This window comes from Chanos chanos, chromosome 15 (genome assembly GCF_902362185.1).
Source record: "Chanos chanos chromosome 15, fChaCha1.1, whole genome shotgun sequence".
Lineage (NCBI taxonomy): Eukaryota > Metazoa > Chordata > Actinopteri > Gonorynchiformes > Chanidae > Chanos > Chanos chanos.
The window spans coordinates 10,529,213-10,556,410 of record NC_044509.1 but is presented as its reverse complement, the minus strand read 5'-3'; the positions used below and the strand labels follow the sequence as shown (position 1 = coordinate 10,556,410).

The 27,198-nt window shown below is 41.5% G+C and overlaps 2 protein-coding genes across 8 annotated transcripts in view; one reads left to right on the top strand and one right to left on the bottom strand.

The window, feature by feature from the left end:
- The window catches only part of picalma (phosphatidylinositol binding clathrin assembly protein a), a 30,125-nt gene extending 16,111 nt beyond the window's left edge, over positions 1-14,014 (bottom strand). For all 7 annotated transcript variants that reach the window (XM_030793073.1, XM_030793072.1, XM_030793074.1 and 4 more), the window contains exons 1-8: positions 13,940-14,014; positions 13,572-13,795; positions 4,117-4,259; positions 3,677-3,752; positions 2,494-2,596; positions 2,105-2,198; positions 1,826-1,937; positions 394-500 (exon numbers count right to left, since the gene is read on the bottom strand). In XM_030793073.1, the coding sequence (XP_030648933.1) occupies positions 394-500; positions 1,826-1,937; positions 2,105-2,198; positions 2,494-2,596; positions 3,677-3,752; positions 4,117-4,259; positions 13,572-13,701 (765 nt within the window). In that variant the 5' untranslated portion in view covers positions 13,702-13,795; positions 13,940-14,014. The remainder of the gene's footprint in view (positions 1-393; positions 501-1,825; positions 1,938-2,104; positions 2,199-2,493; positions 2,597-3,676; positions 3,753-4,116; positions 4,260-13,571; positions 13,796-13,939) is intronic.
- Positions 14,015-22,143: 8,129 nt separating this feature from the next.
- zpld1a (zona pellucida-like domain containing 1a) lies at positions 22,144-26,478 on the top strand. The gene is made up of 10 exons (XM_030792210.1): positions 22,144-22,297; positions 22,500-22,720; positions 23,064-23,245; positions 23,716-23,788; positions 24,148-24,245; positions 24,624-24,704; positions 24,874-25,045; positions 25,271-25,373; positions 25,977-26,006; positions 26,303-26,478. The coding sequence occupies exons 1-10, from the start codon at positions 22,144-22,146 to the stop codon at positions 26,476-26,478; spliced, it is 1,290 nt and encodes a 429-aa protein (XP_030648070.1).
- Positions 26,479-27,198: the final 720 nt, after the last annotated feature.

The following is a 27,198-nucleotide window of genomic DNA, read 5'->3' as shown; positions in this document are numbered from 1 at the left end:
ACCACAAAAAAAAACAAAAAAAAACGCAAACGTATTTTTTAATGCATGAGTAAGATGATGAAAAATGAAAAAAGGAAAACATCTTATTGAATAATTATTCATTCCCTCAGCCAATACTTAGAAGTGCCTTAGGCAACACATACAGTCGAGAGTCATCCTGTGCATATCTGCCCATGTAGACTTTCTCTAACTCCGGCTGCATTAGTAAAAAGTCATCTTAAAGTCTTGTCACGGACTCCCTGTTGAAAGCCTGGCCATTGTTTGGGCCATATAAGGCTACTTTGACCCGTCTCAGGTCTTCTACATAATGAGGCAGGACAAATCCACAAATTTGAGATACCAACATGATAAAGGGGTTGAATAGTTACGGAAGGCATTTTACTGCCGTCTCACCTCTGCAACTTTTAGGAACTCTGAGATTCTTGTCATTCGGGTGAGGAATTTCTTGTAGATGTCAAGTCCCTCTTTACACTGGGTTTTCTTCATGTCAAAGTACTTCTCTATTAATCGGGTAGAAGAAAAAAAAAAAAAATGGGTCAGTTGGGTTTCACAAAGGGTTCCCACCACACAGTTTCTCAGATTCATATATTATACAACATTATACATCGCTGCAATCTGTCATTAGACCAAGATGAAACACATGTTTTGCTAGTCTGCTATAGGTCTCTGACTGTTATCACACTGTTCAGGTCAACAAATGAAGCTATGGCCTATGGGGACCCAGATTAGCATGCGCTCATTTATCAGGATTAAGCACTTCATCTTTAAAGGAATATTCGAACTAGAGAAGATCTGTAGACAGACAGATACACAAACGGATGGATGGATAGACTGGTGTACAGTTATAGAACAATAGCACAGTTCTGGTTGTGCTCGCGTGAGAATGAGGGCTATAAAAATAGCAAAGGGTGAAAATAAAAAGGCCATGAAACAAACCAAAACACAGCCAGCCAATTAAAAACATTTTCTATGCTGGCAGTCAGTCACGTGCATGCTTGTGGTCAGCGTTACCTGCACTTTATGGCATTACCAGCCATAAATTAGTGTTTTGCATTCAGATAAAAATGTCAAAAATACTATAGATAAAGAAGCCAAAAGCTGAAAAAAAAACGTAAAACTGAGTTTGTTGAGTTTGATTAGGCCTGCTAAGGAAGGTCACTAATTAACTAAAATAAAACTGCATTATATCATTGACCTATATCAGGCAGGATTGGTTGGTAGGACTTTGCTCCTCTCGGTCATGCTGGAGGGGCACAACGACTCTTACAGTTTCTACGTCTGTCCTATGTATTTGGTCCCAAAACAGGAGGAAAAAATGATCATGTAGTACAAACAATCCCACTATTATAAACTGATGTTGTTATAGTTAGTTACAGAAGTATAGTACTTATTAGAAGTAAAAATCTAGAAGGTCTGAGATGGTGAGGCCAAAAAGGGTAGTGAACAGCTCTGTGCTTTTTGGCGTCTCATGACGAAGACGTGACGTCTTTGTGTCACAGTGGTGAATTCTTTGATGAGCAGCCATGTAATTCACTGTGCACAAGCAAACGGGGCGTTTACAGGTTCTTTAAAAGAATCTGGCTTTGTTTTCCACACACATCGAGCTCTAGAGGTAAGTCCCCGTCAGGCCTTTATGCAATGGGGAGTGGGTGCTGTGTGGTCCACAGGTCGGCCGTATCTGGGGAAATTGGCTGGAGGGTGATAAACAAAACCGAATACCACAGGGCTCAAAGGTTTCCTTTCTGGGACTGTGTAGAAATACAAATTCTTAATGTCAATAAACAGCACTGGGCCACAGCAGCACTAAAGGGGACACTGCACCCACCGAGCAGGTTGATGATCCCTTCGTTGTAGGCGGCGAACAGTCGGATGGCGTCTTTAAACAGGAGCATGAAGGCTGCGTTGATGACCCCGTTTGTGAGTTCATTGGCATTGACCTGGTAAGAGAGACCCGACACAAATAGATAGCGATCAGAATCACAAGCTTGCGTCACATTGGTTACTGTGTGACCTGGAAGCCTGGACGGGTTTCCTTCTGATGCAGAGCGAAGAGATCCGAATGGTTACACCAAGAGCCGCAACTGTTTTTCCATCCCAAACTCACGTTGAAATCGAGAAGAGCGTCCATCTGGTTTTGGATGATGGGTATGGTCTTTAGTAGTTTCTCTGTGTTCACAGTCCTCATCACACCGTCCGCACTTTAAAGTACAAAAGAGAAAATGACTCCATGAATGAAATAAAAGCCACGCTATGCACAACACGAAGCACGTAATATGACTTGAGGAAATAAAGTCAGCCTGTGTTCAGAATGTTTGCATGATCAAACAGCTCATAGCATCTCTATAACATCAGTTTCTAAACATAAAAGGACACTGTACAGAACACCACAGCCGCTGATAGAGCTGTGGTATTCAAACAGAGTGGAGACTAATCTCTGAAATGTGAGACAGGCAAAGAAGGGGGGGGGGGGGGGGGGGGGGGGGATGGTCCTACCCTCTTTTGACTTTTGTGAAATCAAAAGCAACTTGTCTGTACGACACAGCCTTCTCATTCAGATAGCGGCTGTACCTCCTTATGAAAGTTGACATGTCATAGCCTGGGAGAGAGAGTGAGAGTGAGAGAGAGAGAGAGAGAGAGAGAGAGAGAGAGGGGAAAATTTGATATTCACCATTTTATCTGCCCTCTACTTTCAATCAGTAACTTTTCATGTCTATCAGCAAAACACAACCAATTGATTCGTCCTGTCCTTACAAGACAAGCCCATGCACATTTTCACCACACTCTGAACTAAGGTCACAACATTACAAGGCTTTCAGTACTGGGCTGTGAATGTTATACAGCAATTTGTCTAACTCAGCCAGTGTCTAAGAGAGAAATACAGCCAGACAGGGCTGAATGAAAAACACAACGAACTGTACGCTATATCGATCCAACAACTGCCAAGGGTGTCTCAGGTCCAAACAAACCTAAAGAACCGGGTCACCTGCCAGCTCACTACAGAGCATACCACATCATTGATAAAAGTGAGATAATCCAAAAGAACATACTAGAAACAACATGTGACCCCAGTTTTTTTTTTTTGTTTGTTTGTCTTTACAATGTCAATGAGGTCAAAGTACTTAAAACACAAACAAGACACACTCCAGTTGAATGGAGAGGCCTGTTCTGTAGACTCCCCTGGCACCTATCTGACAGCCCTGTGCTACCAAGGCAGTCTGTTAACATAGCAAAGAGCTTTAGGTAACTACAGCCCGGACTGCTTCATTGAAGCTGAGAGTTGGCCGTGTCGCTGATGCTGAGCGTGTCCCATAGGGGCAGAGAAGGCCTGAGCGGAGTGGGGAATGTGGCCTCTACTCTGACAGCAGCCCTGGGTCTCAGAGTGAATGACCATCACATTATAACCCAGAGACAAACTGTCATCCCACTGCTGTGACAACAACAGGCTGTGATCCTGCAGCTTCCCACGGGCAGCCACAAGGAGCACGAGGACACGCATACACAGCTAATGGCCTCAACTCTGACCGTTTCTCAAACTAGAAAAAAAATCAGCCATCGTTATCAGATTCCAATTGGTACAGACAGGTGACACGGCTAGAAATGAAAATATACATTCTGGGAAAACCAAAAAAAAAAAAATAACAATAATAAAATAAAAAAAAAAACAGATAACACCTACCTTGCAACCCACTTTTGTCCAAAAAATTACTGAGGTTGAATAACGTGTTCCTTGAAGCCAAGTACTGAATAAACCGCTGACAAACATAAAAACAAAAACAGGATTCAGTTTTCTTTGTCCATGGGGCCATTCAGGCTTTGGATAACAGTCAGCGAGCACATTCTATTGTGTGATAAGACATGAACAATACCCTTTGCTCTTACAGTGCGTACTCTATGGGCTCTAGAGGAAGACAGCGTAGCAAAAAGCACAAATGATAAAACAACAGTTACACAATGAGGCCTTCTCGAAAGTAAGAGCACAATTAAAATGGTACTCTGCGGTGACAAGCTGCTCTTGATGTAATTTTAGATCAAAAATAAATAATATAAAAAAAAAAATTTAAAAAAAGGGAAGAGGAAAATCATTTAGAAGTGGGGAGGTAAGAGGAGGAACCTCACCTCGTTGCCGTAGACCATCAGATGATGTGTGGTTATGAGGGATTTGAAGACTACCACCCAGCTGGTGTTGGTGGTTCTCTCAAACAGTGTGTCGGCCAACTGTGGGATGTTCACATTCATCTCGTTGGTGCACTGAATCAGATCTGGAGAAAAGAGGTTAAAAAAAAAAAATGCATTAAAACATTACAGATCACAAGCACTGAAGATGTGTGTGTGTGTGTGAGTTAGCCTACGAAAGAACATCAGAACACCAATTACATTGAAGGACCCGAAAAGGCAACGCAAACGTCCCTGGTTCCGCTCTCCTCACCGTGACCTGTATTTGCCCCAGCCTTGGGTTACACTGGGGGCTGGTTTAAGACGCATCGCAGGTGAGGTTCCACACAGTGTCTGCTCTCAGGCTGTGGTGGTGGTGGTGTTGTCTGTGTGGAGGGGCTGGGGTTAGTGGGTACAGCCGTTTCTGTGCATTATCTGGCCTTTGGCAGACTTCCACTACCATCTGGCCTGGAGAGAAAGTGGATGCCTTATGGCTCATTTCCACCCGCGCCATGAGACCACTCTTTCATGCTTTGCATCTTGTTATGCTATTCATGAACTTCCCTCGCATCAAACCTCGCAGTAAAACTCGCACCATTACTAGTCGGTTTCGGAGCTACCGCTTCCAACAAGGCACTTTTCATGTCTTATGTAACTTTTCTATATTTGTTCCCACCTGAGGAAAAAAGAAACAGGTGTTTGAAAAGCCATGAGGACATGATGAACTGTGGCTGAGGAGTCAGAGGCCGTGGAAAAACATTTGCCTTTTTCCAAAACTCCATCCATTTTAACAAGAATCCCACATATGAATTTTCTTTAGAATTAATATGCATGTTATAAATTCCTAATCCCCCAGATAACACGCGAGCTTCGCACGCTTTGAGAAGAAAAACAGCGTGACATTTAGTCATTCATAGAACCAATGCAAATCAAGGTTTCCTCACTCCCACGTGGATTCATTAGAATTGTGAATGAGCACATGGGTGGTTTTACAGACTGAAGACGACTTGGAAAAAAAAAAAAAAAAAAAGAAATCTGACAAATGGTAATTACATGCTTTTCACAACTTAACATTTAACTGGTCTGTTTTGATTATTTCATTTGCAAGTGCTAACAAAAAAAAAAAAAAAGGCAAGCTACCGCAGTAACCTGTGTGGTCCGAAGACTACCTTTCCTTTGCAGACGCGTTTCGCCATTCTGACGCTCACAAAAGACCAGCCGCGTGATGACAAAGGGCTATTCACAGCTGACAGAAAATGTCTGAGCAGGGGATGGAGAGATTCAGGGACACAAGCATCAACAGGTCCCTGTTGCACATCAAAGCATATATTCAAGACAACTGACCGTGACAAAACTGTCTGAATCCACCTAAAAAGCGCCCCCCCCCCGCCCCCCTCCAATCTCCTCTTGCTTATTTTGGTCAAAGGCTCGGTAACAAGCCCGGGAAGCAGTACATGAAGTGCGTGCAGCTTCAGTGAACGCCCTTGAAGCCAAACGAATGTGACAGCGGAGAACAGTGACACCAGTACCGGTAATTAAAGTTGTCTGGCTACGTTATCCTCATCCCCATTCAAGTTTAATCTTTCAAAAAGTTGCTCAAAAAAGCGATAAAAAAAAGCGACGAGTTAACCCTGACAGACAGAGGGATCAAATTCAAATGAAGTGTTTTTAGAAGCATCTGTCAATCTCCAAATCATCTGTGCTTCATCTGAGAGGTCTCTGTCTATAGCATATTTATGGCCAAACAGGATGACATGCACTTACACATGAAAAAAACAAAACAAAACAAAACAAAAACCCTTCATTACATGTATTCACCAAATCTTTTCACTGCATGGTTACTCAGGACACCGGATTCACTTGGTCCTGTATGGAAAGTGGTTTGCCAACGGTGGGAAGAAGCCAGAGACTAAGAGGGGGAGGCGCCAGTGAGAATGTCCCCTCCTCCCTGTGCCCTAGCAAACATGTGATGTCACATGACCCGAAACTTGCTCGGCAGTCACATGGCATGCTCTTCCTTAGAGTCCACAGGGGGAGAAGCATAACTCACTTTATCTCTCCCCCTTGCACTGATTTGACTTCTGCCCAGTTTCAGTCCGAGAGAGAGCGAGAGAGGGAGAGAGACACAGAGCGCCAGATCAACATCAAATCCTTCACTAAGAGAGGCACCCTTCCCTCCACACGGCTGAGAAACTCGCCCCTCTTAGACAGACATTACACCCATTATCTATGTCTCTCTGACACACGTGAAATGACTGCAGGGTAATGCATCCTTAATATAATATTAATATCGATTGCATGCCATGCTGTACACTGACAGATGACATGCGTTTTAAATATTGCAGTGACGTTTGCTGAAAAATGCAAATAAATGTAGCACAGATGATTACACAGCTCAAACGCTGACACAAACAAACAAACAAACAAACAAACGAAAATCACAGAGGGTTTATGTGACGAGAGCAGAAACTCCGGGAAACAAACGGAGAGAACGAGCGGTCGCACATCTCCTCGTACAAACCATGCCGCGGCTAAACGTGTGGTATTGACGGCCTGCGTTTGTTTCAGTCAGTCAGCTGCCAATACAGGAGCACTGGAGCAAGAGCTCTGCCAGCAGCTCTTTTTTCGACCGGACCCATCGCTCTCCTTTAGTCGCCCTGTCGCTCCGACTGTAACGGGAGGGCGGACCATTGATTCAGCAGCAGGACGCTTTTCACTTCCTACACTCCATGACAGGAAACTGACTCTGCATGAACCCCCCCTCCCCCCCCTCCCAAACACGAGAAAAGAAACGAGACGGCGAGGAACGGTTCGGCGGTCAGCTCCGCGGGAGAGGTGGGGAGACTGGGTATTTTAACTTCAGGAGGGAGCACCGTCGTGTTCTGCTTGGAGAGGAGTCTAACGAGGAGAGCGCGGTACAGATGGGTACAGGCATGCCAGGCCCTCCTCGCACGAGCAGGTACCCGTCGAGAGGCTTCATGCTTCTCTGAGTGTAGTCTAAATATGGCTTGAAACCAGTGCCACTGGCCATAAAGGCCTGCACTCACACGTGGTCGGGTCAAACAGGCACACAACCGCACAGGAAGGGGAAAAAAAAAGAAAATCATTTCAAGTGTTATAAAGTGCCCACACTGAATTACAATGATTATTGTTACCTTAACTTGATTCTTAACTGTTGCTCAACCGCCAAGGAGGTGAGGGGAATGAAACGTATGGTCAAAGCAGTCAGATCAAACTAAGCCTGAAGGGAATTAATGGCACACTGACATTATGCTCATTGTATAACCATGAGTGAACTGAGCGAGCAAAAGATTTTAGTAGAAGACAGGATCGTTCCTCTTCACACACGTAGCTAATGAAACCTTCTTTTGAACGCTGTAGGGCTGTGAACCATTAGAACACACCCGCACATCAGAAATAAAGAACGGGGGGGGGGGGGGGGGGGGGGGGGAAGCGGCATTTCAAATTGAGAAGCGATTCTGGTGTTCTGGGCAGCCGAAGGAGCAGTGCATATTTGAAATGGAATGCAGGCTGACGGTGCAATGGTCTACAATCCAAAGTATGCAAAGGAAGAGGAAGCTAAGCAGCAGCTGGGCTGAATCAGTAAGTCTAGCAGATAATCCATAATGCCTTGACCACTGCAGACAGAGAAAAAAAAAGAAAGAAAGAAAGCAAGAAATGCTGCACTGGTCATAATATGATCAATTCTGGCAAATAAAACTGACGTGTCCTCAAATTCTTAATGACCATGCCTTAGCTATACATAAACAGATTCAACGGCACTATTCTTGTGCTCTAAAACGCAGCGAGATAACAATACAGGCCCAGCAGAAGACATTCATCAGACACTGGAACGCCGCAGCAGAGATATTTCCCCCGTGAGATTCTGTCTGATGCCTGATGTTACTTGACAGACGGCACAAACACTGCGGTTTGACCGATTCATCAACGGGTCGCAATGACGGCACGTTTTTTCTTACGGCAAGACAATTCTTACTCAGACGGACAGCGAAAGAATTATACGATGACCCTAAACATCAAACCAAATTTCCCACATAAAAAAAAAAAAAAAAAGGCTTCAGCAGAAGCAACAATTTACATCATCACCTTTGCAGAGGAAAAGAGCAAATCTGTCTTCACTCAGACTGATCACATTTACAATAAAGAAAAAACAGCACTTGTCTAAGCTCATTTGGTAAATTTGTCACTACCCACATGGGCCGACTAGAGAGCGAAACTGTTCTTGGGATTAAAAACTGAACCACATCAAAAATGCTCTCAAGCGGCAGATTCCCTTATGAGCGATAATTAAGCATTCTCTTCATCCAAGATGCTATTCTGCCTCTGTATCTACGCCATCTCCCGTTTGATCAGCGGAGATATTTTCTTTTTTTTTTTTTTGATTTACGTAACAACATCCTGTTGGCTGTTTACATTTCAAATAGTTGGCAGCCTACAAGAATGCAGGAAGTTCTTTTTCTTGCTGGTTCACCCCTACCATGGACTTCACGACCCTGTCGAGATCTGTTCTCTGGCCACTCCGAAGGCAAACGATAATGTAGAGTCTGAACCCGCCAACAGCTGGTTTTATGCCCTATATTTTTTTTCTCTCTACCCAACATCCCTGGAACAGAAGAGAATGTAAGTAGGCCAGCGTAACCTTCCTGAGCTGAAGTGTTTAGTCTCAGTGGATGCGTTATCCAGGGATCAATGTAAACCATGTGAGAAATCATGGATCCCAGGCTGATAGCGGGGAGCTCTGTCACACACAACCAGTGGTACATGTTCTACAACAAACGCGATATTATAATGAGTCATGACACGCAAGATGACATGTGATTCAGTGCAGAGACACCAAGGGGTGGGGGGGTGCTTTGCTGCTTCTCCAGGTGAGAGTCACTGGGAATGTAAACAGAGCCTCATCTGGAGGCCCTCCGTGGTGTAGATGTGAGATTAACTACATCGGTAGCGTAAAAAAACAAGAAGACACAGGAAGGGAACTTCACAGTGCCCATGCATTCACAAGAAGACTTCCACTCGGGTTTCTTCCTAGAACGAGTTTGTCTGACCATATCTTTGCATAAGGTGGAGGAGGGGATGAGGTAACTCCAGGGTCAAACACAAAGATAGTGTGTCTATCAGAATCTTTAATCGGAGATCAAGATGTAGAGGAGGGCGCTCGGTTTAGCAGCTCTGATCACGATAGCGCGTTTAAAAAAGCATTTCGTGGCTACAGCTGTCTTCATTCAAAGGGGCCAGAAGCGCGTGAGCTCTCCTTCTGAGTGATTGTCATTCGATGCCATGCCGGTTACACGTTCTGTGTCGCCTGTAATCCTGCTCTGCTACTGAGCAATGTCCTCCTGTGGGTACAAAGGTGTCAGATGCACTATGCACTGCACGTCCTCTCAAGCAATCCAGGTTGCTGCCCTAAGAGTTACTTGGCCGCTCAAGGTCCGCGTTTTCGTGGCAAATGAAATGACACAGGTGTTAAAATATGTGTGACCAAGCAGCGTTAGAGGACAGACAAGGCAAGTGACCATTTAAAGTTACTGTCATGCTTCTAAAGCTGTGACTCATTGCATGTTACAGGCCCTGACTGTTAAGTCAACCTACTTTCAACAGACACCTACTGTACATTTTTCTCTGACTGTTTTTCAGGCATAGGCTAATTTTCTTTTTTTTCCCCACATTTTTTCCTCTCATTCATGAGAATAAATCTAACAAGGAGGATAGGGGAAAAAAAAGGATTAGGTGACTTAATGTGAGAGTGTTTTTAATCCATTACATTAGGAGTTCTAACTTCATCTCCCCACTGTAAACACTCTTTACCAAATGAATAAGTCTATGTGGGACCACTTCACCTCTAATAGGGGAAAATAATTGAGCATATTTATTTAATATTTTACAAGACGTCAAAATGTGTCAATGCAATAGACGACAGCGGAGATGTCCTTATGTTGACTGCACTGAAGCTGCATGTCTATGCAACAGGTGAAAACAGGTGAAACAGGTGAAAAAAATACTTATACACATTTATATACACACACAGAGAAAGTTTACAATATAATATCTAACTAGCTGCGCCTCCACATTACTAAAGAGCTGGCTTGTGAGGCAAGGTCATGCCAAAGTAGTTAAAGTGGTGCTTTAATGTTCTCAGCAGTCACTTTGTGCTATGAACACCGCTATCGCCACTCCTCTTATTTGAATAATTAAAATTAAACCGAATCCACAATCCACTGCACTGAAGAGCTACGTTGCGTAAGGTACGGTGCAAAGGTTAAAACAATTTCATTTCACGATGAAGCGAACAGCATGAGCTGTAATTACGACAGGAACAATTCAGCGCAAAAACAATAAGATAATTCTGATTACCGCGCGTGGCGCGGTCTCCATTTGCCTGAATATTCTGATAAGTCATTAGACCAAAAGTGCTTCTGTTCCTATGTCTCAGAAAATTGATCAGTCTGGCCTTCATGCTGCAAGACAACCTCCTTCTCATTTCCCGTGCTGTAGTTCGTAGACGCTGGGAAATATGCAGTGTGGTCTTGTGGGAGTCTAGGAAGTGTCTATCTTATTTCAGAAATGACTCACATGTACTGAGTACCCAGAATAAGCTGTGACCCTATAGAATATGCTTGTATAGCATTACCAGCCGTGACAGAGAGATGTTTATGGCCAACCACTGTCCAACAACATTGTGCATGGCATTATTCAGTAAGGACACAGGCCCTTTGACAGAGATGTAAATTGTCTGCGTGCACACACCACATACACACTTTAGGGTGGGATATTAAAACACTGAATGACTAGTGTTACTGTGCATGCGCTCAAGGAAAAGCCAGAAACTGTGTAACCTCCAGCTTCACACATAAACATTACAAGTGAAGAAATGTTACTCATCCAGGTAATTTCCACTTGTTATTGCTCTCCGTCTCCTGTCAAAGTGTTACTGTCGACCTTTGGCTCAGAGAGCCTGATCTGATAAATAACAACATACTCTGGTGTTTTCTCGATTCATTGCGAGAAAGTGCACAGCGAGCATAATGACTTGCTGAATGACAACTCTGTCATTACTGAAATGTGCAGGTAAAGTACAATGACACAATGAAAAGGCCCAGCCAAAAAAAGACCCTGAGGCCCAGAGCGCCAGCATAGCCAAAGGGTCTTTCTGTTTAAATGAGGGTGTGTCGCGTAGCCCATATGGTATGTTTGTGAGCGTTCTGTGTGCTATAGACGACACATTTAAATCGGTACGGAAAAGTAAATTTTACTCCCTGATAAATTACAGTGTGTCTAATTGCTATGTTGAGGAAACTATATAAACAGCTGTTATAACTGCGGCTGTAAATGACTGATGAGGCAATGTAGTCGCAAAACACTTCTTAGTACCACTTCACCTTAAGGGAAACTGAGTTGAAAAAAACAAAAAACAAAAAAAACCCAAATCCCCAATGATGACAATTAGCGAACGTTTTCCTGTTTGCTGTTTTTTTTTTTTTTCTTCTCGTGAGTTTTTTAGGGATGAGGACAGTTCCTGAAGAATGCTTGGCCTACCCGGAAACCCGGCCCAAATCAAAGGCAGCGGGAGACGGGGCCCATATCTAATGTACAAATCAAACAGGAGGGGAGTGAGACACACTGCTATTTTGGTACCAAAAGGAAACTCCAACACAGAGCACATACAGCCACCCTGAAATACCTACAACTCTTGTCACATTCCTGCTGTGCTCCTGCTTAGCTGCAGCCCACACTCACAAAAAAAAAACCCAGGACCTGCAACCAAAGTGGAGGGAGGTCACTGTGAGGTATGTCTTCAACTCACTCTATCAGCTGTGAATCTCAGACTTGCCCTTAAAACTAGACTATCACAGCACATGCCATATCTTATTAGGGAGGCCGCGCTAAAAATAAAGATCTCCCGAGAAAATTAGTTTTATAGGACTCCAGCCACAAAACCAAGAGCCTATATGCAAATAAGCAGTATGGGGTGAGAGGCCCTTGATGTGGCAAGGCCTCATGACTCTGGCCAGCTCCAGCACTGGCGCCCCACAAATGGCCCAGAAATAAATCCGAACCAAAGCAACTCCACACTCTATGCAGCGAACAGACAGTGAAGCCGGATAAAAAATTAACCGAGATATTATTAAAACCCTTTTATGAGCACTATTACTCCATGGACCAACCCTCAAGAGCAAAGGTTAACACTGTCAACAACCAACCTGTTCTATAGCCAATACCCAAGTGAAAATGATATGACATGATGATAAACTAGCGGATGAGATTACTCAAGAAACTCACATGGTTTTCCCTTACTATAACACGAGCATCTTTTAAAGAAAAAGTCCCCCCATACATGCCTTCAGTGTGGCTGGTTTGTGGGCATGTGAAACACACTTTTGAATCTTGACACCATATCAAACATTTGAAACAACATCAGTGAAACTAGAAAATATATTTGAAATGTAGTAACATAGACCTATTTACAACACTAACTAACTAAATAAATACGTCTCAGCTCAGAAACACATCCAAGACATTCATGTGTTGATCTGACCCTAAAATCAAAATGTGACTCAAATTTGCTTCAGCCATGCTGAATTTAGGGCATTTAGTAAATGAAATGTGTTATCTTTTGAAACGTCTGTGTGAGTGTCTCTCTCACTCACCCACTCACAGTAAACTCTACTAGTTGAGTGATTTTGATTTCTTTCTGACTCTACTTAAGGTCTAGTGCCAGTTAAGCACCGAAAAATACAGATTTGGGTGCATTTCGTAAAGATTAATTAACCAGCAGGAACCTGTTCCGAAAGTATGGCACACAGGGAAACCATAATATTGAACTCTCAAAATAGAGATGCTCTTGCGATTAACCCTTGAAGAAGGTATGCTAATAAGGTATAGCATGTTTGTCTGCTAGTTCTGACCAAACTAGTAAAAAACATTATTCTTGATATGAAGGCAGGTAACGTGATAAATCTAGCAAAGTACTTCATTAACTCACTTCTCAACTTAACTACTCAGAACCCAATGCCTTTCAATGACATGGCAGATGAGGTAATATTTGAATGCGGTTAATTATTTGTTAAGTAGTTAAATCATTAAAATGGGTGGTAAGCTAACAGTAGCCTCCTGTATTCCAGTTAGTCGTGGTGTTTACGTGTCATATTGTTTCACACACATTTTCCAGCTATGGCAGCTTCATATCATTATCCATGAAAATTGCAACAAAACAAGTCACAAGCAAGGCAACTTTCCAAGACTAGTCACTGGAAGATTTAATAATACGATCCGAAATATATATGAACGTTAGGCCTCAGTCCCAAACCAAGCAATGTCCCCAGTCGACAGTCGACTCACTCGTATCGTGTGACACATTGAGGAATTGTAACAAACTGTTAGTGATTGTTGATACTTACAATCCAAATGCTTCTTTTTTGGCCCCATAATTTCATGCGTAGTCGCCTTGCACACAGTTTTGGAAACCGCAGACCCGGTAACACTGTGTTGAGCTGCAGTTATCCTATCCGTTATGCTTTGTCCAGACATCTTCGCAATTTTGTATAAAAATAAAGTACAGTTTGGAGCTTCGAGATCCAATTGCTATTGCCCTCTGGTATTCCAACTCTTCGGCCACCTGACACTAAAACAAAAAGGAAAGAAGAGAAGAAATGAGACGGCTAGGGAAAACGAGTCGCCACTGGCAGCATCCACAGCACCTAATAGCGGCTTGAAGTGAAGTTTGCTGTGAATGTTCCCCAAACGGCAGATCATGAGATATACATACCAAACGATTTCTTTTCAGTTTGAAAGGCCGTCCTCTTACAACCCTACTCTCATACACACACTCTCTCTCTCTCTCGCTCACTCTCTCTCTCCCCCTCTCTCTCGCTCTCTCTCTTTCTCACTCCCCCCTTCTCCTTCTGAGTTTCTTTCCTCTCTGTTTTCGCCTCCCCCTGCTGGGTTTAAAAGGACTGGAGGCTTGTAGGAAAATGGCGGGTCTGTTTCCTCATTTCAGTAGGATCCTCCCAACGTTTGTGTAGATGCTATGAGGTCTGTGAGGTCGGCTATGTAGGACGCCATGTTGGCTCGAAAAGATGGTTTCACAATCGCTCAGTCCGTACTATCGAGCTTAATATTTAGAGCCAATATGGCCCCGTCATGTGAACAGTTACTTGGTATCTGTGCCTATTCCGTTAAAGTAATGTATCGTGATTCACGTGACAAATATGAACTTATCCAACCTTATTTATTTGTTAGCAAGTGATTCATTGAGTTTTAGTTTTTTTTAAATTTATTTTTATTTTTTTGATTTATATTTAAAAAAATTGTTTTAAGTTTGTATATCTTACGCTGAAAGGCAGCAGCTATTTGTGACGTTATGAATACAAAACGTAACTAGTCAGCTTGTGTACTGTTTGTTCAAACTAATCACGAAGCAAGAAATAATAATGAAGTTCTTTTTTTATGTATTTAGTCTGATCTAAGTGTTTTGATGTGTATGTTGAAAAGGTCGTTCATTGCTTTTATTATCAATAAACAAGTAGCCCAGTCACGTGCAGAGGCTTGTCATACGGTTGTTTCATATGTCTGATACATATAGAAAACTATGTCTGCTTTCCTTTTAATGATATTTTGTTACTCGGTGTTCATGTCACAATTGTTTACACTGAGGACAGAAAATACCACATAACCCGTTTGGCGAACCACATAGTGGATTAGGGGATACCTGTTGCTAAAACATTGATGCAACTGCTGATAACAGAAATTGACAAAATTAATAAATGATAAAAACTATATTGAGTTAACTGAGACTAAATATTTTTTTTCTGCTGGGACATTTTCATTTTATTGTACAATTTAATTTAAATACTGGATACCTTCCTGGAATTACACAGGCAGCATGGAAATCTCCGAGAAACTATCTGCAAGATGTTGAAATAAAACAATACAAAAACCTAAGAAATATTAATCTCAGTGGAAAGTGTTGCAGAATAATCTGAGAACATAATAATTTAAAATGATCCTGAAAGCCGATATGGAGTCTCTGGACTGTATTTACAGTATATCTGAAAAGAGAGGCACCTAGTGACCAACAAAAGCACCTACAGGCCATGCATCAATGCTGTAGTCTAAATGAGACAGCCTAATAATAGAACTGGGTTGAAATAATGTCAGGATTTTTTGTTCAATGACATATTCTTTATTTTACATAACACTTTATCTATCTTAACCTACACCAGGGATCAGCTTTCTGAATCGCAATAGCTGATGTGTCCAATTGTCTAAACTGAAAGAGGAAAACTGAAGTGAGAAATGAGAGTCAAAACATGGGTCAGTTTGAGCTGTTCTTTCAAAAATATTTGTTATTTGTTCATTCTTGTGCTTATATATATATATATATATATATATATATATATATATATATATATATATATATATATATATATATATATATATATTTCACCTAATATTGTTAATTTAATAAATTATGATTTCACGAATAGATTAATAAACTGTGTCTGTACTTACGCTATTGACCACAACAGAAACAATAAGTAAGTAACACAAATAAAGGAAACACCATCATTGGGTCCCTTTGTAAGGGAAGCTGTGGCCTAAAGGTTAGCGAAGTGGGCTTTTGGCCAAAGGGTTGCCAGTTCAATTGCCTGGCCTAGCAGGAAATATATGAGTAGGGGCAGTGAATGAGCAGTGCTCTCCTCTCCCTCAACATGACTGGGAATTTCATTCATATTTCATTCAGTCTTATCCATTCATTAAGGAATGTAAAGGGTCCTTGAGAAAGAAAGAGCAAACCAGTGAATGTACAGGATATGAATTACTGAAGCACAATGAGAAATTGCAGGAGGAGGCTTCTATGAACTGAAATGAGTCTGACAAGTTGCTTGATTTCACCAGAGAAGGCGCATGGTACTGTGGTGCTTTTGCCTCATTCTGGAGAACACGTCCACTAGGAGGCGATATACAGTCACTATTCTTCAGAATCTAGCAATGAAAACGCAAGACATAGCCCTGTGACAAAAGTTCCACCCATGGAAATGCATGTAATTATATGGATGGACAACAGTGCACATGCTGAATGGAAACTCCATCTTGTGAGGTAACTCTTGTTGTGCACTGCTTTTGAGGGGGGTGGGGGAAATGAAACAAAAATAAACAAAAACAAAAGCAAAAACATAATATAAACATTGGCACATGATGGGAAACTGGGTTCTGGGAATGTGCTTCCACTCATTTTCTCATAATTTGTTCGGCAATTGGCAGCGGAGGAATTAACAACTGTTGCTGACAACAAATATTTTGTTGTATCAATCTGATAAAATACCTTTGTACCATGCCTATCTCTATCATAATAAAAGTTTAATGAATAGAAAAAATTACAGATAATCTCTGCCACATGCACCCCCTCATTTTTTTTTTTTTTTGTGCCATTTTAAGAGAATCAGTCTTCCATGGCACTTTTTTTTTTTTTATGTGGATGTAGTCATAAGAAGGCGTGTTCCTCTAGTCTGAATAACTTGTGGCTTGTGTTTCATACATACACAATGAGGCATCCTGTTGATTTTTCCCACTTGGGACCTGAAGCAGGGCTTTCCTGTCTGCTCAGCACCACAAAGCACTCTCTCACATACACAATGGTGCCCCAAACCAATTATACAATGCCACATCCACATTCTAAAGCATACAAACTAGCAATGGACTGAATCATTCTGATTTTACAGGTCACTCAAGATTTATGAATTATTGATGAGAAGAAGTAGCTCCTTATGCCACCATACAAATTATAACTATGGTTAAATGGAATGAAATAGCATTGGATATCTCTGTTCGAAAAGTCAGCTATGCTTCATAACACTATTAATATCTGTGAATACTTGAGAAAGTAAGTGATTCTTCAGTTGCTTAAAGCTCAGTTTCGTTACCTATTACCTATTAAATATTTTAAGACCGACCAAAACACAAACTGCAACATTCTGAAGCTGACAGCTGGATTTCCGTGCCTCAGAGAAAAAGACTGTCCATACAACTTCATACTGTAGACCACTGAAAAATAGTGAGAGAATAATTGTTGATACTTTTGTATATGTCATGTTCATTTACACCTCTAAATAAATGCATACATAAAAGATAATATATATAAATATCTATATAAAAATGCAGCTATAGGTATTACAGCTATTGTTCTAACCATGGTAAGGGCCAAAGATCAGAGTTTATGAAAGATGGTTGTAAATCTATTTACAAAAATATAACAAATGTTGACTGAGCTGGGAGAAACAGTCCAAAACAAAAAAACAGCCATCACAAATTTTGACGGTTTTTGTTTGGCCTGAGCGGAAAAGGCTATGGAGGAATTTTCTGGTGGTGGAGTTACAACACAGTGTCTCTTACTTTAGAGTTATTGGAGGTGTACTACATTCCCCATTTAGATCTCGAGAAACCTTTTGGTGACTCAGGCCTAAAACCTGTAGAGGACTCTGTAAGTGGGTCATTAAAAGGGCGGGATTGGTAAAATGATCGTAATGTTAATAGGTCCTGCTCATGCATAGGCAACATTTCCCCAGTAGCCCGTAGCATGAAGCTATATGATCTCATCTGCAAACTGAGTATGGTATATGTTCCACACTGATACATGCTACATCCATGTTACGCTTTAGCTTAATCGTCTGACATATATCCCAAGGAGTATTACATTCATTATGTAATTATTATAGTGATGGCCCACTGCGATTATGATCTTGATGGTAGGTGGCTCATTAAAAATGCTAAATATGAATTAGCCTGTAGGGCTTTTGGATAGCTGTGAGAGAAAGATAGGCCACCATCTGTCAGCAAAGCCTGTTTCAAGTCTGCAATAACAAAACTGATAACCCCCCTCAAACATCAACAGACTTAACACACTCTCTCTCTCTCTCTCTCCCTGTCTGTCTCTCTCATTCAGTATGTAATTGTAAGGTATGGACTAGTAATATAGTAGTAAAAGTAGTTAGAAAAGTCACTGCTGTTTGATTAAATACATGTAAAATGTTGATGGCTAACTGGTCATGTTAAAGAGAATACAAATGGCTAGCAAAGAGTTCCATTCTTTATTCTTTGTTTTTTTTTTTTTTTTTTTTTTTTTTTTTCCCTAGTTGGTGTAAGCTTCAGTCAAGTCCATCATCTCCATACCAAATTGATGTCAAGTTGCTCACCTTTCATACCTTGGGTCACCTAAAACCCAACACCTTACATAAGTATGTCTTACTGAAAACAACCACACTAGGCTACCTGTGAATGCTGTAAACAGATCTCACAGGTGTTCACTCTTCTTCCCCTCTCTCTTCCCCCCCCCCCCTCTCTCTCTCTCTCTCTCTCTCTCTCAAGGAATTTTATGTTTGAAATATTTAGTTTAACTACACTGTAGATCCAGACAACCACCACCACCACAACAACCTCCACCACCAACAACAACAACAGCAACAACAACAACAACATATGTATCATGCCATCTTCAACACACTGATTCCCAGTGCTGCTCCTGAAATCCTACAGTACCGCACATTTTAAGTCTCTTCCTGCTCTAACACACCAGATTCAACTCATCAGTTAATTATCACATTTGAGCAGTGAGTAGGATTTGGAAACAATGCTTTCACAGATCAGATAGCAAGAATGTGAGGTAACTAAGACTTAATAATAACGTACCGTTGAATAAAGGTTACATAAGCACTTGAGGGCAATAAAGCTTAGACCATTCAAAAAACATGAACTAAATTTTACTTACAAAGACAGAGAGTTCATTGTGGTTAAATAGTCATTTATTTTGTGATATCTCTTCATCTCTGTTAAACAACTTTCTCTGTGACCCATGCAGATAGCAAAGACAACAAAACAGAGATTATGCACACATGGGAATTTCCTGTGATTGATGTATAGTGTTTGACACTTGCGCGCATGCCAAGTGTTGACATTTCACTTAACAAAAGCCAGGAGAAAACCTCCTTTCATCCAGGCTGCAATTACTTGTGCTCTTATAAAAAAAATAGTCTCTTATTCTATAGTCGAAATCTAGATTGATTTCACTCCAAACAAAAGATATCCCCATGAAAAGACTGATTGATCACTTTATTGTCGGATTTAAGACCCCCGTCACCCCCACCCACCCCCCAAAAAAGGGCGGGATAATGCCTTTGTAGCAGCTTTAACCCTATCCATGTCCATTGTAGATTTTTTCAATAGAGCTAAACAGTACATAGCTTCCCTATGACCTACATTCTTTTTTTTTTTTTTTTGGTTACTAGTTAAACAATTTGAGAGGATGAGTGGAGGGTGATCACAATGCAGCAGAAAAAAAAGAAGTGTGAGGATCTAAATGACAATGACAAAATTTCCTGACAAGGCTGGATCAAAATATTTACTGTGTCTTTTGTGCTTCTGAGTGTGGTAAATAAGTGTGGAGGGATCCCATCATGACAAAAATGATAGCTAATGCTCATATTCATGTCGTGGTCCACAGCACAGTGGAACACATCATTTTCTAGGCTTAGCCGAGGTAATATGAGATTGTTTGTATATCTAAATTTCAGATATGGATGAAATAAACTAAAGTGTTACAGTCTGACGAAAAGATTTTTTTAAGCCTTGGGGCCTTCTGAGGAGACGCGTGTGTAAAATTTCAAATTCCAAAGTTTAATTTGTTATGGTATGTTTGAAGCTCCTTTTAAAGCACAGCTGAGAATTCAAAGATGTGTTTAAACTTGTTCAGATTTAAAAAAACTTAGAAAAATCTGCCGTTCGCCTGAGGGCATCGGTAGTTTGTGAGGTGCAGAATGTGCCTAAAATTGCGGTTTTGACCTTCATGCTGGTTTTGTTCCAAGTGAGTGAGTTTATTTCCATCTGATAAGCTGTTCATCTATCGCCTGGCATATGGAGAGATGAGTCTGTGCAAAATGAATGAATGACATTTGCTGGAGGCATACAGGTAGAGATGGCTATCTCAAACACTGAATTGCTCCACTATAGGCCACCAACACTTTTGTTCTCACCTTTTATTCAGGCAAAGCCATAGAACTCCAAGGTCTCTGCTCTCTCCTTTATCCACTTCTCAAGCACCAAACTAAACTCCAAGACGCGAGAAAGGACTCAAGCGGAACAGACTAGTTTCTGACCGAAGATGTCTCTGACTCCGAAGATGACGGAGCACAAGTATTTGTCCATGCCTGGTTTATATCTGTGGTGACTGCAGCGTTCGCAAATTACGGTGGAGTTGCATATTTGGAAACGTAACAGATCGTTAAAATGGAGTGTTGCATATGCTGGGATGCTGTTCAAAGAAGTAAAAGGAGACGTACGGAGGCCATGAGACTCCACAGTGTATCTAAAAGGTATGAGCTAATCAGTTATTTATGCAAGCATGTACACATTTATCAAATATAGAGCAATTTGTGTATTCAGTTTAAAACAGTTAATAAGCTCACACGAGGGAAAGAGAAGAGTGCTTTTCTCATGTGGGAGATGTAACACTATAAAAAATATATATATATAGCTGGGTACACAAGGGAAGTACACATCTCATGTACTTCTAACCTACCACAAGTCATGTGCCCAAAGTATTCATGAGAAGTACTTATTAACTGTCTCTATCTGAAGCCAGTAATGATGTGTTGGACTCCCCTTGGCCTAACTGACTTCACAGTGCTATGAAAAACTAAGCATTTCTGGTGGAAAACTTAGACATTTGTGCTGATTATGTCTCCTCACTGAAAGCATGAGAAACATTAAACTTTATTAAGCATTTTACTGAACTTGGCTTAACCCCTGCAGACTTAGTAATTTGAAAGATGGTCTGTATTGCTGAGATCGTGGATCACCGGATTACACATAACTTGCACATAACAAAAAAAAAAAAAACACGTCCCAGTAAAAGGCATGTCCCATTATCTTTATCCCCGTCTCTGGTCTTTCATAAACAGTTGAGATACATATGGCTTGTGAATCAATGATCCTATAAAGCGCCTCGGAGGGGTTTGTGAGAGTCAGAGTTCAGCGACGGCAAGGTCAGGAGGACAGGTGGTGGGCTGGCAGTGCCCGACCACCATGGGAGGCGAACGGAGAGATGTGCTGATGGACCCGGGCCCAACACAAAGCGTCAAAAGCCAGCCGATCCCCGGGCCCTGCCCGGCCCGCGTGCTGGCAGAGAGAAAGGCCAGCTCAGTCAGCGAGATGACCCACTCCAGAGCTCGATGAAAAGATAATTCCCCCAGCACGGACCTCATGCGGTGTTGAGCCGTTTGTGCGCGCAGACAGAGCGAGATCAAGCAGAAAGGATATGAGTGGGAAACTTCAAAACCTGCTCATGTTTCCGAGCCCGTGAAAGGATTTGTATAACACATTCAACATTTGATGGACTTTCCCATGTTCCCCAAGACAGAACTTTTTGTTGACGTGTTCAAATAATGAATCTCTTATGTTTAATTTTTTTTTTCTTTTTTTTTTTTTCTGTGGATGCAACCCATGTTTCTAGGTGTTTTGCAGTGATGCTGTCTCCTCCATTTGATCACATGCAGCAGCCAGGAGCACATGGAGTTCCGCTGACTGGTTGGCTTCCAGGGAACCAGGTGAGTCAGACATGGAGGATGAGGACTCAGAGCAGGTGCTGAGAACCTGCTCCTATAACTTGTAACTTACAACTTCTTAATTAAAATGGGTATTTTGCTTTTATGACGCTGCATAGAATGGATCCTGTTAGCACCATGATTTATCGACCGAGGCCATGTTTATTGGTTGGCAGGGTTAGATGTTTTTATTAGCAGTCATTGTTTTTTTTGTTTTTGTCTTTTTTTTGGTATCAGAATATAATGAACCCTTTGTTTTGACTTTGGTTTCCATCATTTTTTGTTTCCTCTGAGCTGACAAATTCTTTATAATATTTCTATATTTTTTCAGCCTCAGACAAATTTAAATTAACCTGACAAATATGTTGCATTTGAGATGACTCAGAATGAACCACTAATAGGCTTTTTCCTTACAGGTGCTGAGATGGAACGTATATGTTTGATTCTTTTGCTAATAAGTAACATATTATTAGTCAATGCTCAATTCAATGGATACAACTGTGATGCCAACTTCCACAGTCGGTTCCCTGGTAAGTGACCCACACTTAAGGAGGCTTCTCGACTAACAGAGCAGACAACTAGAGGAGCAGAATTAACCTCCGCATTTTAGCCACTCATTTTAGATAGCAACTCATTTTAGACTATAAGCCTAGCTGAACATTATGCTGAATTCTGCAAGATTTTGTGAACCGAACAACCAATTGTACTGAATAGTGCCTTCCTTTCCCACAGCTGAACGGGACATCAGTGTGTACTGCGGAGTCCAGACTATAACTCTGAAGATTAATTTCTGCCCGGTGCTCTTCTCTGGTTACACGGACACCGACCTGGCCCTAAACGGTCGGCATGGTGATGCCCATTGCCGCGGCTTCATCAACAATAACACCTTTCCCACCGTGGTACTGTTCAGCATCAGCCTCAACACACTGGAGGCCTGCGGCAACTCCCTGGTGGTAGGACGCTATCTTTGGCTTTCAGGACCTGATCGGATCAGTAGTCACTACTTACCGTAACCTCCTTCTCCACATAAATCCTGACTTGGACACAGTTCTAAGGGGGCATCTTAATGCAGGTGGTGATAGGGGTGGTGCAGCTGTGGAGGCAATTGTTTTCGCCCGGGAAAGTTTCGAGAGAAAATGTCCTTTCCTTAAAAGCCGGCGTTTTTTCATTTGGTTGACTGACCAGTAAGGGATTAGTAGGATGAGAGTAGATTAGCTCAGCATGTGTCTTGACGCTGTCAGATACGGTTATTCTTGTTGATAAGGGAAGCATTAATGGATGATGACTGTTTTGTAGGTCTCCACAGCTCAGGGGGCCAATGCCTATGGGAATCTGTCCCTGGTGCAGATTGGCAACATATCAGGGTACATAGATACGCCAGACCCCCCCACAATCATCAGTTACCTTCCAGGCCTACTGTATAAATTCAGCTGCAGTTACCCTCTGGAGTATCTTGTGAACAACACACAGCTTGCATCGTAAGTACTTTGATCTCTTTGGAGCTCACACAAAGAAAACACTGGTCAAAAATTGCTTGAGGTGCTTTACGTGCATGTTCTCTTTTGACAGACGAAATGTTATTTTTGTAGCTGGTATTAGAGATCAGGAAAAGTTTCTCTTTTGGCATGGGAGTCAGGATCTATTAAATATTTGCAATGCCCTTTGATGTCCATAAATGCAATTAAACCTTTTATCTGATGTAATGAAAACACTTTCTGGTTTATTGTTAAATGTCAAGCAAATACTTAGTGGGAATTTACAAGATACACTCGTAGCTGCAGTCAATCAATATTTTATGAGTATCTTTTATAGAGAGAAATGCATGGTTAATCATAATGGCACCAAACAAGGAATCTGGGGGAAAAACAAGACCAAAGCTTGTACCATGAGCATTCATAAAATAATAAAACATGTTTTATTATCACTTTTATGCTTGTGTTCTTCCAAGGTCTGCAGCTGCAATTTCGGTGAAGGACAGCAACGGCACTTTTGTGAGCACTTTGAGTTTACTCCTCTATAATGTAAGTACGAGCATGAAATCCATTTAACTTAAACCATCACGGCCATAGAATGATTCAAATCTGTGCTGTCTTGTTATTACATTTAAACTCTGGTATGTAGGTTCAAAATATTCACAAATACAACCCCCATCAAAATAAAAAAAAAAAAAAATTAACAAAAAGTAATTTTAATTCAATCTTAATGAAGGGACTTCCGTAAACATGACAAAATGATCTATGAGCTGATAGCACAAACAGAAAATAACGCAAAAAAAACCCCCAAACAGTAAAAAAAGAAACCTCAAAAACTTAAGTGGATTACATTTTGAAATACATCATAGGTAAGACTTCTGATTTTTTAATACTTTTTTTTTCCTAAGGACTCCACATACATCCAACAACTGGCCATCCCCATGGCAGGGCTCACACTGAAGACACGAGTGTTTGCCGCAGTCAAAGCTACTAATCTCGACCGAAGGTAACCAAACAATAAATGAAAAACAGATTTCCTTTCAGTATTCCAGCATTCCTAAGAAGGCCTAGACCTTGAAAGAAGCTATTTGCATACAAGGACACAGATTTCCCATGTAATTAAGTGTGTTATCCTATACTTAGGATCTAACTTTCCTCTAACTGACCTACTATACCAATGCAGGATACACGTAAGACAGGTTTCAGGACTGAAAGAGAGTCACAGTAATATGAGTTCATTCAATGAAGGCCTTGTTGGTGACTGAGAGGCGCCAGGGCCAAGCACCGAAGAAAAGCTTATATCTGGCCCCTGTATGATCTCCATTCAAGCCTCCATGCTTTTAATATCCCGTAACCACGGTTTTCTCTGCCCCTTCCTCTGTAGATGGAATGTTCTGATGGACTACTGTTACACTACTCCCTCTGGGAACCCTAATGATGAGCTGCGCTACGATCTTTTCTTTGGGTAACTCCGTGTATTTTTTTTTTTTTGTTTTTGTTTTTTTTTTTACAAAGATATCTCTGAAATCTCAAGGAAACCTTGGACAATGAGGCCTTGTATGTTTTGTATGAAACATGCATGTTGAACATGAGGGTTTTTTTTGTGTGTGTTGCACTCTTTTCGCCTGAGAAAGCTGCGACAGGGACCCCCAAACGACTGTCTTTGAGAACGGAAAGAGCCAAATGGGCCGTTTCTCCTTCGAGGTGTTTCGTTTCGTCAAGCACAAGAACCAGAAGATGTCAACTGTCTTCCTGCACTGTGTGACCAAGCTGTGCCGAGCCGATGACTGCTCCACTCTAATGCCGGTAAGGTCTGCCATCAGTTTAATGTGACTGCTCCACTCTAATGCCGGTAAGGTCTGCCATCAGTTTAATGTGACTGCTCCACTCTAATGCCGATAAGGTCTGCCATCAGTTTAATGTGACTGCCAAGCGAAAGACCCCCCCCCCCCCCCCCCCCCAAAGAGAAAAAAAATCACTTATTTTATATATGCACAGTATTATTTATCATAAGTTATTTACTGTACCCAGATCTGTGGCAGAAGAAAGAAGCGGGACATAACTGAAACAACAGAGACTAATTCAGCCTCTGGAAATGCTGTTTTAAGTGCTGGACCAATCATCACCAGAAGTGGTATAAGTTCTCTACCATTTCTTCTCTAACCACACCCCCTGCATTCTCCCTCATCTTCTTCTGCTCATACCTTTGCTACCTCCAACCCTCTCCACTTTTTTTCCCAATAGCAGACCCCTCTTCTCCTACTCATGATTCTCATCCACTACTCGACTTCCCTGTCTCTGCTCGCTCTGCAGTATCACCACATCTCTTCCCTGTTACTGTCCCGTGTCTTGTTACAAATGAAAAGTTAGGTCAACTTTAAATTCTGAAGAAACTTTCCTTACAGCTTTTTTTTTTAAGTAAACTCAACTTTTGGGGCACATTTTTAGAGTGTCCTTTAGTGTCCTTGGCAGTGTTCTTCGTCATTCCTCTCGTCTCATTTCATAAAACAGCATATTTGCTCTGTAGATCTCGTAAACAATGATATTCCCAGTCGTCGCTTAAAACAATGTGGTTAATCAATTCTAGTTTCAAAGTCGTTAATCAATTCTACTTCTAGTTAATTCTAATTCTAGTTAATCAAAAATAACCAGTTGTCATCTCAAGATCTGTGACCTTGACATTGTAACATCTGTGTGATTCATATTTTGGATTAATATGCTCATCTTGTTTTGACAGATGAAACTCCCACCAACAACTCACAGCTAGGTAAGCTCTTGCCAGAACCCCTCTTGGTTTTATCAGAACAAGCCAAAATCTCTTCATTTAAAAACCTTCTGTCTTTCTGATTGAGGCTAAAACCAGGTTTATGCTTTATTTCTCCATGGTATAGCTGTTAAAGCCTTGAAAAATGACAAATATGATGTATTTTGAAAACTTAATGGCCTCAGATTTTAATAGAGGGCCTGCCTGAGTTGTAAAACTGGTGAACTGGATGTGGGACATGCATGTGTGTGTGTGTGTGTGTGTGTGTGTGTGTGTGTGTGTGTGTTTGTGTTTTTCAGCTCAGTTAAATAGCCCTCCATTCAGGATGAACTCAGTGACCAGCGCTCTAATTTCGGGCATCATAATCCTGGGTGTGATGAGCATGTGCTTTTTCATCTTCTCACTCACTCTGCTGAAAGGCAAACGACTCCCTCCAACCCCATTACCAGGAGCGCACAACCCTGCTTTCCGTTGAACATTACTCTGCCTTTAGCCAAACCCTGCCCAGCCTGTACACCACCCTCAGCCAACTCTTGCCCCACCTTCAGTTGAAATCCACCCTGCCTTTAGCTGGACCTTCTCCTGCCTTTGACAGAATCATTGCCTTCTTTCAGCTGAATCAGGTGCTCCTTCAGTTGACTCCTCCCACAAGTTCAGCCTGCTCTACGTTCAGTTGTATCCTGTACTGTCTCTGCTCTTCCTTCAAACACCCCTGACCCACCTTCAACTGATTTATGGTCCTCCTTCAACTGGAGATCCTGCAACTCTGCTCCTCAGGAGGGACACAGACCTGATGTGCTTTGCACGACAAAAATGATAAATATGATTCAATTTTACATAGGGAAAAAACAGGCCAGGTTGATAAGTGATATTTAGTTTAACACTATGCTGTATAACACATATTAATTAGAATATAGCTATGAAATTGTGTTTTAAAATCATATTTGTAATATTGAATACTGGTTTTGTTTCAAATGAACAGTAAACTGGCTTTTTATTTTATACATGTATAAAAGTTTGTAATGCCAATTGACTCAGGTCAATGGGTGTGACATTACTTAAAGTCAATACCTCAGCTACTTGCCTTGCTTTTACCGGGTGTAGGATCAATTACAAGACATACAAACCGATATGTGTTCTGAACTGGTTTAACACCTATTTCTCCTTTAGTCTGTGTATTACGGGGTGGAGTGTT